Here is a 16,161-nt window from a genome sequence, read left to right on the forward strand (position 1 = left end):
AACTATATGAAGTATAACAAAGTCCACAGGACCGGCAATTTTCTCTCATATTGACATTTTTTGTCTAGTCGAACTGTGTAGCACATAAAGATTTATAGATGCCAATTTTTGGCTTGAATTTTTGTAACAAGAATTTTACATAGTTGTAACCATGTTTGTTATTACATGAGTGCACTGTATTTTGAGATTTGAGATGTTGTCACCCCATAGATGTTATGTTAGTAACTGCTCAGCACAGTTTCAGGCATCAATGCAAACGAACTCACAATCTTGTCCATTTCTGTTTCTTGCATGTTTAGCTATTGATCACTCATCGTCCAGCATGCATCATGCCCAAACTTGTTACATTTTCATCTTCTTCTTGATGGCGGATTTTCACATAGCTTTGCAGGTAGCATCCCTTGGGGGATAGGATCTCAATTTGTGTATGGGGTACATAGGAATCACTCTGAGGTCGGTGCAAGACACCATTTTTGTTAGTATCGCACAATGCATTGCCATGGCAAGGGCAAATTTTCGTTAAGACTTATGGATCGAACTCCTCTCATTTTTTTGAGCAATTGACCGCAAATTTGGCATGTGTGACCGCTATTGCATAATGCGTTTCCATGGCAACGACAAATTTCTAGACAAATCTTGCCAAATGTTGTGGATCAAATTACTCTCTCAGTTTTATAGCAATTCAATTGAAATTTGGGATAAACAATGAATGTGTAGTTGTGCAAGACGCCTTGTGTATGTGTGTATGAATAAATCTGTTGCCATGGCAACAGCAGTTTTTTTATACCAATCATACAAAAATATGAGGATTGACCCAACTCCTTGAGTTTTTGAGTACTTGACTTGAATTTTGGCACATGTGACCACTACAGTATGTAAATGTGCAGAACTCATCTTCTGTTGATGTTGAATAATGTGTTGCCATGGTAACAGCATTTTTTTTACTAAAAAGCATACAAAAATATTGTGGATTCAGCTAACTCCTTCAGCCTTTGAGTATTTAGCTTGGGATTTGGCACATGTGACCACTATGGTACGTAGATGTGCAAAGGTAATCTTTTGTCATTGTTGGACAATGCGTTGCCATGGAAATGACATATTTTTGAATGAAAAATCGTACAAAAATACTGTGGATTCAGTTAACTTCCTCAGTCTTTGAGCACTTGGCTTGAAATTTGGCACATGTGACAGCTATGTAGTATGTAGATGTGCAAACTTAGTCTTTCCTCATTGATGAACAATGCATTGCCATGGTAACTGTATTTCGTCACTAAAAAGCATAGAAAAATATTGTTGATTTAGCTTATTCCCTTGGTCTTTGAGCATTTAGCTTGAAATTTGGCACATGTGACCGCTATGGTACGTAGATGTGCACACTTAATCATTTGTCGTTGTTGTAGTGCATTGCCATGGTAACAGCATATTTTGTATGAAAAATCAAACAAAAATACAATGTACCATGAGGCAAACTCTCGTTTGTGAGAAGCTACACCCCTGTAGACAATGCCAGTGTATATCTTGGCAATCAAGGACTTAAAAACCAAAGATATAAAAACACCTGTTTCTTGACCCTGGCCTAATCTAAGCATCAGTCACTGCCGGGGGGGGGGGGGGGGGGGGGGGGGGGGGGGGGGGGGGCACCCGCGAGAGGAGGAGATTGTTTTGGTTTTGGCATGGGCTATGTAGCTCCATGGTGCGTGTGTGTGTCGACAAACTTCTACAATGCTCTCCTTCTTATTCCTGTATTTTCGTTATTTATGGGCCAATTTTTTTCGTTTGAAATTCAAAACGGATGACTATAGAATTTCTCAATAGAATATAAAATCTAAAACTTGAGAAAGAACTTGAGAGAATAGAGAATGATCTGCCACAGGCAGATACCCTTATCATGCTCTTACATAATATGACAGCTGTTGCAGTCATTAAACCCTGGCTTGGCCTCCAGGTTTGCCACGCCTGAGTAGAAAGTTATTAGGTGATCTGAGTATCCTCTCGGATCACCTTCTGTATCCGTACGGATTCTTTGTTCTTTGTCTTTCTTTCTTTCTGGACAAAAGTTGTGTTTCGATTAGCTCAGAAAGTGCTCTTCCTATCAATGTAAAACTTATACCATATATGTATCGTGTCCCAAAGACGGCAGATCAAGTAATATCATTGTGATCAGTCGACCGTGACGTCACTATGATGTCATTATATGAAAACACATTTTCATTCATATCTCATTAATGGAATGAAATTTTTCAATGAAATTTACGTCACATAAAGTTCAAGTCAAGCTGATTCTACACATGTTCTCAAAATTCATCTATGCCCTTAAAACATGCGCGTACGCGCACTTTGAAATATTTGTATGCTCCAATCGAGCTCAAAATTTTTTTGCACACGTTTCAGACCATTTGGAGCATTTTTTGAAAAATTCAAAAATTTGGACGGACGTGTACGCGTGCGCACATATAAGCACCCACAGCTCATCTGCAATAGAAATTTCCTGTTTTTTCACTTTGATCGGATGTCTAAAATGTCAAAGAATATTTCTACCAACTTTCAAGTCTATCCATATATGCACGCACATATACGCACGCACAGCTCATCTGCAATAGAAATTTCCTGTTTTTTCACTTTGATCGGATGTCTAAAATGTCAAGGAATATTTCTACCAACTTTCAAGTCTATCCGACTCAAAATGACGTCATACGGGCCCGTCAAAGTTGAAATTCCGCGTGCGCGTCAATGGCGATATACAGTGCAAATATGCAAAGAAACCGCCAATTTTAAATCCGATTTTAATCGTCAGGATGGACGGTGACCCCCCATTTTCTTTACATATTTTGAAAGCTGATGAGTTGTACATGTCATTCCATGGGTTGGCTATGCTGGAAAAATGATGAAAAGATATCAAATATCTTCATAAAATAAAAAAAGTAAATTTTCAAAATGACGTCATCAAATTTCAAGTTTACTCGAGCGTATCTCACTTATCCTTGGCCAATTTTCACCCAGATTTCAGTATGTTGTAGCTTATTTAATGGTCTTTCATAAATGTGATAAGATAATTTTGATTAAATGACAGCATGACCTCGTAAAAATGGATTGAAAGTAACCTTGTCAAATTTGACCAGTTTACGTGTTATCTCTATGGGAATGCAGTTGTTCTGGAAATGAAAATTGACATGACTATTTCTATCGAGCACTAGCTCACTTATGCTTCGGTGAATTTCTCCCAGATTTTAATATGTTGTAGCTGAGACTTTGGGCTATCGTAAGTGTGCCTTTCGTTTTTTGATACGATGTCGGAATCACGTCAATAAACTTTGTTGAAATTAAAGCTTATCTTCGATGTATTGAAATATTTCTTTCTTTCTGCAACTTTCTTTGCAATAACTCATGAAAAACATACCCTATCAACACCATATTTTGCACATGTTTAGTTCATGTCACGTACATTATTTCATAAAATAACTACTTGATCGCACGCCATCTTGGGTATGTAAATTAGGGTCAAAGGTCATAAATGTTTCATCCTGTATCTTGATGAATACGAGTCCTATCTTTCCTATATTTTGCACACGTAAAGACCATGTTACAAGGATCATTTCACAAACTAACTACTTTTTGCTCAGATGCCATCTTGTCTGTGCAAAGTGGGGTCAAAGGTCATATGTACTATTTCTATCTTCACTATGACGTGTTATCTCTATGGGAGGGAATTTTTTAGATGTGAAAATTGACATGACTCTTTATCGAGCACTATCTTACTTATGCTTTGGTGAATTTCTCTCAGATTTTAATATGTTGTAGCTGAGTCTTTGCACTATCAGGACTCGAATCATTGATTATAAAAAAAATCGGATCACCTTAATTTGTCAGTGATGACAAATTATAATCTCTAGTTTAGCCCTCCTACTACCAACTCTCAAACGAGGAATCGTTAGGGGGGTATAGCACCCCATCAGCTTCGTTTGGTGATGGGGTCTCGCCTCAAACGGGGGTTTGACGGCATGCATTGGATTTAGCTAACTCCCTGAGTCTTTAAGCACTTAGCTTGAAATTTGGCACATGTGACTGCTATAGTACATAGATGTGCAAATTTATTCTTCCGGCATTTTTATGCCTCCACCCGAAGGGGACCGGAGGCATTATGTACGTCCGTCCGCATTCGTTTACGCGATAATTTGAGTAATATTGAGTGGAATTTTATCAAACTTGGTCCAAGTATAAAGTGTGTGATGGGGCACTTACTTCATTAGATTTTGGGTGAAATCGGCCAGAGGCCGAAGGTCAAGGTTAAATCATGAAATTTATCTGTTTATGCAGTAAGTCAAGACTGGATCAAGCAAATTTCACCAAATTTGGTCCAAGGATGACGTATGATGAGGCAATTACTTGATTAGATTTTGAGTGAAATTGGCTGGAGGTCAAAGGTCAAAGATCAAGGTCAAATCCCAAAATTTTACTGTTTACGCGATAAGTCAAGACTGGATCAAGCAAATTTCGCCAAACTTGGTCCAAGGATGATGTATGATGGGGCCATAACTTGTTTAGTTTTTTATTGAAATCAGCCGGAGGTCAAAGGTTAAATTTCAAGGTCAAATCCTAAAATTTATCTGTTTACACGACAGCTGAAGACTGGATGAAGCAACTTTCACCAAACTTGGTCCAATGATGACGTATGATGGGATGAATAAGTAAGTTGTTTTTTAGTGAAATGAAATTTTGCTATTTCCCCCAAATCTATGCATGCCTGAAGGTATTATCTTGAAACTTAGTGTAGACATGTACTGCTGAATAAAGATTCTCCAGAGAGAGTTTCAGGTCATGAGGTCAAAGGTCAAAAGTTAGGTGACAATTTTAAAATTTTACTTTTTTTCATATCTCGCAAATGGTTCAAGGTATCTTCATGGAACTTGGTGCATATGTATGTACTGACTGGCAGGGATTATTTAGGGAAGTTAGAAGGTCAGGGGTCAAAGGTCATGATCAACCCCTCAATATTTCACTATTTCCCTCATATACAGTATATGTAATGCTTTGCAGGATTTTTTTTTTAAAACTTAATAAATACATGTATGTATAACCTAATGGAGATTCTCTGGAAAACTTCCTGCCAGAAGGTTAAAGGCCAAAAGGTCAAAGGTTAAGGGTCAAAGACCAAGCTAAAATGCATTTTTTTTTAGTACTGAAATTACACTTTTTTCATACCTTGAAAATCATTCAATGCATAAACTTATAAAAGGGTCAAAAGTCAAGTAAAAAAATTCTCAAATTCCCAAATACATTGTACATGTACCTGTACTCTTATACAATATAGCAAACCTAGTTCAAGGAAAGTGAACATTCAACACATTTGTGACAAACCTGTCATTTCAGTATTTTGCCAGTTATGTGAAACTGTCATCACACATTGTGAAGACATTGTACTATACACCTATTAGGAGAACCATGCATTATGGCAGAGGCATCAGTCGCCATGGCGACATTTCTAGTTTAACAATGTGTTGCCATGGTAACAGCATATTTTGAATGAAAATCATACAAAAATACTGTCAATATAGTTAACTACCTCAGTCTTCAAACACTTAGATTGTTTGGCACATGTGACCACTATGGTACGTAGATGTACAAACTTAATCTTTCGTCATTGTCAGGGATGCCAAGTTCAAAAAATTTTTATGAGTGAGATCTTCATGACTCAACGTCTTGGCGTGCGCACATGCGCGTGAGCGAGGGTGTGGGAGGGGTTAGTAGGGAGCACATGCGCTCGAGCGAGGTTGTGGGAGGGGTTAGTAGGGAGCTTTTTCAATTTTTAGCTCTTAATGGTGCGATCAGGTGCATACTTAAGTGACTATTTTTTACTTATTTTGAAAGACAAAAGGGAAATATACCTTCAATTACAACAATCACTTTAATCCTTTGAGCTATGCTCATTATTGATAGGCCCAAGTTGCAGACTTCACCCTATGCGTGAGAAAAATGGGTGCCATGCGTGAGATCGTGAGACGGACCCTAATACTTGAGTCTCACGCAGAATGCCTGAGACTTCGTAGCTCTGCATTGTTGAACATGTTGCCATGGTAACAGCATTTTTTGAATGAAAAATCACACAAAAATACAGTGGATTTAGCTAACTTCATGAGTCTTTGAGCATTTGGATTGAAATTTGGCACATGTTACCACTATATTACCTAGATGCGTAAAATGTGTTATTGTTGAAAAATGTGTTGTCATGGTAACAGCATTTGTTTAAATGAAAATTATGCAATAATTTTGTGAATTCAGCTAACTCCTTCAGCTTTTGAGCATTGGACTTGAAATTTGGCACATGTGACGGCTATGATATATAGTTGTGCAAACTTCATTTTTTGTTATTAAATGTCAAACAGTGCATTGCCATGGTACCATAATTTTTTGATGAAAATCATAGAAATGTATTTATGTTACTGAGGTTTTGAGCACTTGACTTGAGATGTGGTGGCACATGTGACTGTCAGTGAGCAAAATATACATTCATTCAATGTTGAACAATATATTGCCATGCTAACAACATATTTTTGTCGAGCCCAACAGAGGTGTGGGGAGACTAAGGGATCGCCTGCGTCGTCTGTCCGTCCGTCTGTCGTCCGTCCGTCGCACAGTGGGCCAGGGAGATATCAAAGTGCGCCAAAAGTCATTTTAGGCAATTTTGATTTTTTGATTTTTGACATGCCCTGTTGAAAGGCATAACTTTGAAGAATATATCAGTCAAATCTTAAACTCATGTATGCAGATTAAAGGGGTATATCACCACCCCCAAGTAGCAAAAAGCAACGTATTACGAGTTTCAGTGCAAATTGTCACCACTCCAATGAAAAAATTATTTCGACATGTAGTTCTTAAAGGCATGATTTACCATTTGCAGCTGAAACGAAAACCCAGCATTAGTGCTTAAAATAGTTCTAAAGTGTGAGTTAGGGATAGAAACAACCACTGTGAAAACTTGAATAAGTAAAATCGATTCTAAGTATTGTTAAATATACAAAATGTGAACAATAGTTATAATAGAAATGTTTCCAAACTAAACCGTATACCGTTACGGTTTATTGAGAAAAATGCTGACATCTCCTTATAACTTAGGCTTTATTGCAAAACTTTCACATGGAAGGGTGTTTTGTGGTACAACAGACCTACACATATGCATGAAAGGCGATCTCTTGAACATTTTGCAAATGACTGCTCCCAAAGGTAAACTGGACCTTTAAGATATCAATCTATGATTGCACCCACATATTTCTGAGAGTCCATTTTACTATATCAATGGTGTGAAGATAGAAAGGAACGCAATCTTTGTGAATACTATGCGTAATTATCCTGGAAAATAAGCTTAATTTTCGTGGTTTTTTATATATCTATGTGAAATGTTTCGATTGCCACGGATTTCCAACTAAATTTTACATCCACCACATTGTCTGATGTCTCAGCTTTAAGTTGATCCCAGATTTAGCTGCCACCTTCAGCCACTTTTTGTGTTAGAGACAATTTTCCGTGACACATCACTCGTAAAATACGTCTATTTTGGACCACGCAGGCACCGGGAAGGATCTATCATCATACACCGCCGCATGGGGGCGCGCATGATTTTTTCCCCCCTCCTACACGTCAAGGACCAATAAACACATTATTAACACCCACGCTATGGCCTAAACACCAAAAAGTAAACAAGATTATAATTTATTGCGCTAGTTTCAGTTTCTAAAAGTCCCCTCTTCCAAAGATGCAAGTGTGCTATGGCCATGGGGGTATAGTCTCGCCTTGTACCTCCTATAGGCATCACTACACAAGCCATACTTTCCCAGCTCTGCGATACGGATATCAAAGAACTTCAACGATCTGTGTACCCAGTGATATCTCTTCTGCTCTTCAGAAAAGGTAAATAGTGATTCACATGGTATGGATTTAATAAATCTTTAAATATATCAACGATGCAGACTTTCATACATTGAAAACTCTTTCTTAGTTGCTTAGTCGTTAGCCTTTCTCTCTCCTATTACTATTAGGGAGACTTCCTATAAGCTGTTATAATTCCAGTATAGTATTCAAGAGACTAGTTTTTAGAGTGTTGAGCTCATATAAATGGATGTGGCTTATAACGTAATGAGGTAGAGACTGATATGACGATATCAAAGATTGGTTTTATATCACACATTTACTGTTAGAGTGAAGACATTCACCTATCAGTGTATAAAGTGTCTATATCGTAAGATTATTTTCTCACTCATTTACAGCCCTGGACAATTATTTGCTTGACTAGTGTGGATCTATCAGCATGGAATCCATGCCTTTAACGAAACGGAAACTTTTTGAAATCGCCCATGCTGAAGGATATTTAAATAACGCGGAAGTGTGCACTTTGAAAAGTTGAACGATTTTGTGAGTCAGCATCATGGATTATCAGGGAATGAGATGCACATCCAAGCATAAAAATCAATCAGACAATTCGTGTACAAGTGCAGATGGAGGTGGAAGAACAGCAATCGTACCTTGGACAAGTTTCTGCGTAACTACAGTGACTGGCTCGATGGCAATATGTTCACAGAGGAGGTCAGTAGGTTGCTAATGCAGGACGTACCTGGAACGTCTCATCAAGAGCCCGATGCGGGCCGTCCATCTAAAAAATGGCAACATCTGTCCAAAAGATCCAAGCAAAGAAAGGCGCAAGATCTACTGAGTCACACAGAGCCACCGGAACTGCTTTTTGCAGCATCGCAGGGAGCATACAAGAAAAACAGGGACTTAAAGTATGTCCTCAACTTTACTCTGATATCCCCATCAAGACCTACGAAAGTGAGAACACTCATATCACAACCAGTTGAAACACAAGAATCGTACACACCTGACGAAGCATTGTCACTACTTCTAGAAACGGACATGACAAAGCAGTCTTACCAAACGATAAGGACAGCTGCAAAATATAAGCATGCAGACATCTATCCATCCTACAACGCAGTAAGAGGAGCCAAAAAGAAATGCTACCCTGAAAATATATCGATCAAGGAGGATTCTGCCAAAGTCCCTCTCCAGAATCTCCTCGATCACACGGCACTCAGGATTATCCAGGAACAGAAGGAAGCAATCACTGAAGTTGTCGAGAATCTTGAGGATGATGAACAGCTCCCATGTAAGCTTGTTTGTAAGTGGGGATTCGATGGCTCTTCTGGTCAGAGTGAATACAAGCAGAGGTTCACCTCCACAGGTCAATCCGATGAGAGTTTGTTTTGCCCTACAATGGTCCCATTGCAGCTGCTTTCAAATGGTCGTGTATTGTGGGAGAACCCAGTACCCTCTTCAACGAGATTTTGCCGCCCGATTCATCTGCAGTTCAGCAAAGAAACAACTGAGTTATCTCAAGAGGAAAACATGTCAATCAGTGAAGAAATTCGCAACTTGCAACCAATGGATGTTACTTTGGATATCAACTACGAAGTGGAAGCGGACCTCAACAGAAAGGCTGACCTTCAAGTAACGTATGACCTACATCTCACAATGGTTGACCAAAAGGTGATAAACGCACTGACAGAGACGAAATCATCTATGCGATGCTATATTTGCGGGGCAACGCCAAAGCAATTCAATAACATTGAAGAATTACTCAGCAGAGAAGAAGAGTCCCATCTTGAGTACGGCCTCTCTCCACTCCACAAGTGGATACGGTGTTTTGAAGTGCTACTCCACATCGCATATCGCATTCCAGTGAAAAAGTGGCGGGTGGGAACAAACGAGGAGAAGGCTTTAGTAGCAGAACGGAAGCAGCAGATCCACGATCGATTTACAACGGAACTAGCTCTCAAAGTTGACGAGCCGAAACGGGGCTGGGAACACAAATGACGGGAACACAGCATGAAGGGCATTTAAACATGAACATTTGTTTGCTGATATTTGTGGACTAGACGAATCCCTCGTACATAGACTACATTTGCTCCTCGTGGTTATTTCTTGCAAACTTCCCCTCAATCCAGACAAATTTGGGAGTTTTTGTAGAGAAACAGCAGAGCTGCAGGTGCAGCTGTATCCTTGGTTCAGAATGCCAGTAAGTGTCCACATTTTGCTGATTCATGGCAGTAGAATTATTTCAACATCAGTACTCCCCATTGGCATGATGAGTGAGGAGGCACAAGAGGCAAGGAATAAAGACAACAAGCTATTCCGTCGAAGGCATGCACGCAAAACATCCCGGACTGATAACACGAGCGATGTTTTCCATAGACTCATGGTAACAAGCGATATTGTCATTAGCAGTAGGTCGATTAGTGCACACAGACATCTTATCCGTTCATGGATTTGAAATTTGTGCGCATGTGATGTGTGCGCATGCGCTGGCCGTCAATTCAGTGTAGCTCTCCCAAGGTCCTCTCGACTGAGTCACATTCAGTCATCAATTCGAACAGAAAGGGACTATTGGCAGAACCAAACGTTGCCCGAAGCCTGTTTTCAATACTTCAACTTAACTGGTAAGTCTTCAAATTGAAGAAATTTTTGGATTTTAAGTTGATATTTACCCGCGATACTAGTCTGTCATGATCCTGAATGCTACAAGGCTGCTGGTCGCTATGCGTATGGGGCTGCTGGTCGCAGTTAATTGCATGATTACTAAGACATGAGAGCACTTTGGGGCGAGTAAGTCTCACAGTGTTAGTTATATGAAAGGTACTTTAACCTGAAACACAAACTAAGACAAGGAAATTCAGGGAAACTTTTGAGGTACCAAAACTTTATATTATCTTTAAAGTGAAAGAATGCTATAGAGAAATACATAGGAACCTACTTAATAGCAAGCTTGTTGAATGAAGGTCTCAACAGAAACCCAGTGTGAAGAACAGGGTGAGGAGCACTGGTACAACCAAAAGACCAAACTAAAAAAAAAAAGAAAAAAAAAAGGAATGACCATTAACGGCCTACTTGGATTACAGAAGATTCTTCTCGTATACAATCAAAGGAAAACAAGTAACCACATGCTACACACAAATTAGCAGTTGCTCCGATAGCAGTATTGACAGAGGCGTGATAATGTGAATGTGACATGACTTAAAATTACAGCTTCCATTGAAAATATACAGAAAGTGTCGGAAATGAAAGACATGTATCAACAATTCCTACATGTGATATACATGTGCCAGCCACAGTGCGGCAAGAAGGCAGAGAGAAGGAAAAACAATGACAGTATTTGCCACGACCCAAGGTCTTATACTAGAAGTGGAAGGAAAACGCTGATAGGCAGGAATTTGAGAGTGCAAGCAACTACATGCAAATGCTTAAGTCTGTTCCCATGGCAACATCTGAGCAGTACAAAGAATGTCAGTGCACTTGTGAGGTGTAACTACTCAATAAATGCTGTCTAAGTTTACACTTAAAGGATGGTCATGACAAACAGCTTGCGCCTTCTGTGGGGAGATCATTCCAATATTTCGGACCTGTATACGTAATTGTTCAGCGAAAATTTATTGAGTGTGTGGAAGGTGATGAGCATCACGTTGGTGAGTTGGATAATGGTTGACAGGATTGTTTCTTATGAACATCTGTAAAAAAAAAAAAAATGAAGAGGATATTTTGAGGCAAATTTATACATAGAGATAACGTAAGTTATAATTAAACAAATCTGTCAGTTTCAAAATTTTGTTTTTAGGAAAAAAGGGCGCTTGTGTGAGATAAATGTTCTGCATGGTTAAAGTGAAAACAAAATTCTGGTAAAGGCTTGAGAACCCGTCTGGCACCATTTCATATTTGCTTGCAATATATCGAAAGAGTCTACAAAGAAACTTACCTGGCTGACGCGGTTTGCCAGAATAATGAGTCGTTCTGGAGTATTTTGAGAAAAATAGTAAAAGTCGGAAAACCGACTTTTATTCCAGAAGGCTCCAGACAAACTCGGTCTCAGGATAAAGTCGACCCTACTTCAGACAATTTACACGCAGTCCGTGATCGCCATATTCTACTGTATAATATAGTACCAAACGAGGCCTAACTGAACAGACAGGAAAGTGCGTGCTAATCCTGTACAAAACAAATGGACAGCGCGCGGTCCTCATCACCTCAGTTGCTGAGATGCGCGGTCTTTGAAGTTTTTGTTGTTGTTTATCAAGCGTCTTTAATTGTTTTTAGAGGTGCTTGATAGGCGCACACTAATTTTGCATGCGCGCCAAAGAGGTTTTTGATGCGCGCGTTGTAACAACTCGGACCATTACTGCAAGTAGCCAGAATGCAAAGCATTACAATATACAGGCCGCTCCCATAGTACAACACTGTACAATCCAGAGGGACAACCAATACAACTCAGCCCGCGGTCAAAGCGAGGCCGAGTTATCCCTGAGTCCGAGTTTAGCCTGACCCCGTTCTGGTAAGTTTTGAGACTGAACCTTTTTGGTTAATATTTCGCATTTTCGTCGTTACCCATCGAATATCTTGTATTACAGCGTTATTCCGCACATTTCCTAGGCATACATTCACATTTGGGAGCGAAATTTGACAACTTTTGCAGGCGTACCAGAACTTTGTTTGGGCTTTAGTAATCCTCATTGCTTGTTTTTTTTTTAAAGAAGAAAAAGCACATCTAGCAAATATTTGGGTGAGTTACCGCAAGAATTCTATGGTTGAGATATGGGGAAATCATAGATATTTATTCACAAATTCTTTTGGACTTTTTTTTTTGTATATGGGAACAACTCTAGCAATTTTTATCTAATATCTGGGACTTGTCCACTAGATAGAGATTAATTGAAAAGATAAGTGAGTGGAGGAGTGAAGAAATTATTTCATTTATTATGTTTTTCAAAAGAAAAACTAAAATACCATCATTACCAGTACTTTTCTTAATATTTAGGCTATCAAGAACTTCTTCAACAACAGGAATGAAAAACAGAGTCTGTGCATTCCTGTCTTTTAGAAATGAATGAAAAGTTGTCTGGAAATTTGGTATTTTGCCGGCAAGATCTGGCCCTAAGTTGACAAAACGATCATTAAATACATTCACCATTACCTCTGGATCGTCAACTTGATGACCATTTTTAAAAATGCAGGTAGGGGAATTTGTAACAGTGCTGGATTTCAGAGCTGTGTTTATCACCCTGCACATACACTCAGACCGCAACGCCCTGAAAAGCCTTCGCATTTATTGTACGCGTATGCATGGAATATGTAATGAGCTGAAAGACCACATTTTTAGAGTCCCTGTAAATCTAAATGACATTACCAATCTACATGAATCATACATCGATAAAAAGCTGAAAAGTTGTACTTTGATGACATCCGACCACTTGAAAGGTTGTGACATATAAAGTATACTGAACTTAGAATTTGCATATTTTTCATTTTTCTTAGGGGGTACACTAGAACAATGAAATAAACATGGACCAAAATGGAAGAGGTATGAAATGAAAGAGGAAATATCATACTATGAAAATATAATGACTTCATGTGGACTGATTCTTGGAACGGGTCGGGTGATCAAAAAAAATCATTGCGTTGTACAATTAATTTTTGACGAGATTTCAGTTTGCTGCGATTACGCGTTTCTGATTGGTTAATTCCCTCTGAGTGGAGAGTTGAATGGCGCGGAAGGACAGTTAACGTGTACTGTACATACAGTAATACTCTGTGTGTAGATGAAAGTGTAGAATCCTATGAGTGTGTGTGTGCGCGCGCACAATGTCTGTATACGCGCTCGGGCTCAGGCAACTATAAAGATCTCCATGTAAACAACAAGAACAACACTCCACTCTGATCGACAGCTCAACTTTGGCTTGGATTTTGTTTACTCAACTAGATATAGTAACCGTTGCATAAATGAACTAGCTTATTATTAATCAACAAGAAAAAATCTAACACTTACTTTGCACACATAGTTCTTTGGGGCTCTCTATTGTGTATTACAATAATTATTCCATATCAATCCACTGTATACATCGCTGAGTAATTCAACTAATGATACCCTGGGAGCGCATGACCATGCATGTATCTCACATTGCCACACCACGATTTTTACTCGACGAGACTTTATATTTTTATAGTTTTCTAAGCGAGGGACCAATTCAGTTCTTACTGTGCTATTATGACAAGTGTTTCTGGAATGTTGGATATCAGTAATGAGGTGATTCAACCTTGGAACGGGTCAGGTGATCAATAAATAGAAAGCCCTCTCATAATTTGTCTTAGGGTCATTTTGAAAATATCGATATAATGCAGCAATAAGAATAATGGTATCATAATGTCATTTTATATAATGTAAGCATTAAATGGTATGATTTATTTCAAATATTCACAAACCATGTCAATTAGTCACAGATAGTAGTTCTTCATGTCGTCAATAAGTGAATCTCGTTGACCATGCAATCCGTCTCTGAATATCTCGCAAAATCTCGGGTGCTGAGAAGGACATGCGCAAAAACTTGCGCATACGATAAACTTTTTTATTTGAGCTCACTAACAGCCGCGTTGCAGTCTGACTGCATACTTTTATGTCAAACTTAATTGTTTAAACTGACTGGAAAAATATAGTTGCTTGGCTAAACGTAACGAAGAGGTAAGTGTATTTCGGTGAAGCCTCGGTCACAACCCGCCATACTTGTAAGTATGTGCTGTCTCCTTGCAAAAACGTGGCCAAAACATAGGGATCTGTACGCAGACATGCTGTAGCACTTTTTGGATACAAAGAACTTTCGCTGCCTTGGGCTACGGATAAGTGTGGGTTGACGTACACTGTACTCCCTCCCTGCTCTTGCCACTCCTTTCCCACATTTTCACAAAAACGTGAATGCCGTGGTCTCTGCAAAAACGTACGGCCTATAAACACGCACAGTGGGTTGTGACCGAGGCTTAAATGGGATTTCGTCACATCATTTGTAGATTTTCTGTATTTGCAAAACAGTTGATTCTTCCTATTGAGAGACCTACATATACAAGTAGGGACTTTGAGATCCATGGTTGTCTTGGTACTTTCTTGTAATTAAGTATGGATCATGTTGACAAGGTATATCTACTATTATAATACTCGAAGTTGTTGTTGTTGTCGCGGCCTTATGTATTTCCTGTTTTATTCCGGCGTTGCTGGTTTTTCTATCTCCTCCCGAGCCGTCGGCTCCGGGCAGCTGGGACCGGTGCCGTCGGCCGCAGGAGAGTATCCTGCATCGAATGGCGCGGGTTTCATCCCCGCTCCGCCTCCGTGTCGACGTCGAGGACAAAAAAGAAAAATTAATTAGATAGATGCATAATGCATTTTTGTGCGTGACGAAAGAGCCGAGCGTTTTAATATTCACCGATCCTGCGCTGGCCTCCTGCTTTCTCGACCGTCCATCTTTTAGCTTGCAGGGACAGTGGGATACTAAAGATGATGGATGCAGCGAAATGTCTGACATCTTCCGGCGGACGTGCACTCACACACACAATGTACCTCACAGAACTCTACACACTCTACACTGTGTGTAGAGTTCTGTGATGTACCTTCGCCTCCACCTGTTACGTGTATGTATTTTATTGACGATGGTGGTTACACGATCGAAGCACTAAATCTGCGTGCGCGTGACTGGACTACAAGGGCATTTACGTACAGTTGGCCATTGGCGTCCCCAAATGAAAACAATGAACGTTCTTATTTAATTGTATTTTGCACAACTGTAGGATACTATGCAGCTCAGGTACGTTCATTTAGTTTGCTCGCCGTTTGCTCTTAAGTCGGGTTTCATTGTACCCAGACTGTTTAGGACGGCTAAATATATTTGCAGATCATGCCCTTCCATATCAGATTACACGCGCAGCTGTGTCCATTCGTTTACTGCAGAGCTAGCTGCTATAAACATACATATTCATAAGATGAGCGGACGTAGGGGAAAACCTCGCTTTGACGACCGCCTATTTTCAAAATTACAAGTGGAAATAAAATGTGTGGTTCATAGTCTATCAAACCAAGTTTTGGTGATAAAAATAAAAAAAGAGGGAGCAAATGAGGACGAATATAATTATATTCTTCTTTCTCCCATAACATGGGAAAAAATGTTAAAGAAAAACATGATTTCGTGAGAATCTACTCCCACGAGTGCCTATTAAACCTGATGACTATGATCTTCCCCTCCCCAAATAACAGTGATGATAATAATAATGATAATGATAATAATAATAACAATAATAAGAACAAATTGTAGG

At 39.3% G+C, this 16,161-nt stretch overlaps 2 protein-coding genes across 4 annotated transcripts in view; both read left to right on the forward strand.

The window, feature by feature from the left end:
- The window catches only part of LOC139709962 (uncharacterized), a 143,648-nt gene that overhangs the window by 86,859 nt on the left and 40,628 nt on the right, over window positions 1–16,161 (forward strand). The gene's annotated exons all lie outside the window — the stretch shown is intronic.
- Window positions 7,743–12,078, forward strand: LOC139709963 (uncharacterized). The gene is made up of 2 exons (XM_071621912.1): window positions 7,743–7,902; window positions 8,259–12,078. The coding sequence occupies exon 2, from the start codon at window positions 8,560–8,562 to the stop codon at window positions 9,856–9,858; it is 1,299 nt and encodes a 432-aa protein (XP_071478013.1). The 5' UTR covers window positions 7,743–7,902; window positions 8,259–8,559; the 3' UTR covers window positions 9,859–12,078.

Source organism: Diadema antillarum, unplaced genomic scaffold (genome assembly GCF_040938485.1).
Source record: "Diadema antillarum isolate AM-2024a unplaced genomic scaffold, OU_Dant_1.0 seq00001483_RagTag, whole genome shotgun sequence".
Taxonomy (NCBI): domain Eukaryota; kingdom Metazoa; phylum Echinodermata; class Echinoidea; order Diadematoida; family Diadematidae; genus Diadema; species Diadema antillarum.

Excerpts from the sequence above, each read along its gene's own strand:
- LOC139709963 (XM_071621912.1), top strand. The coding sequence starts at position 8,560 with ATGTTCACAGAGGAGGTCAGTAGGTTGCTAATGCAGGACGTACCTGGA.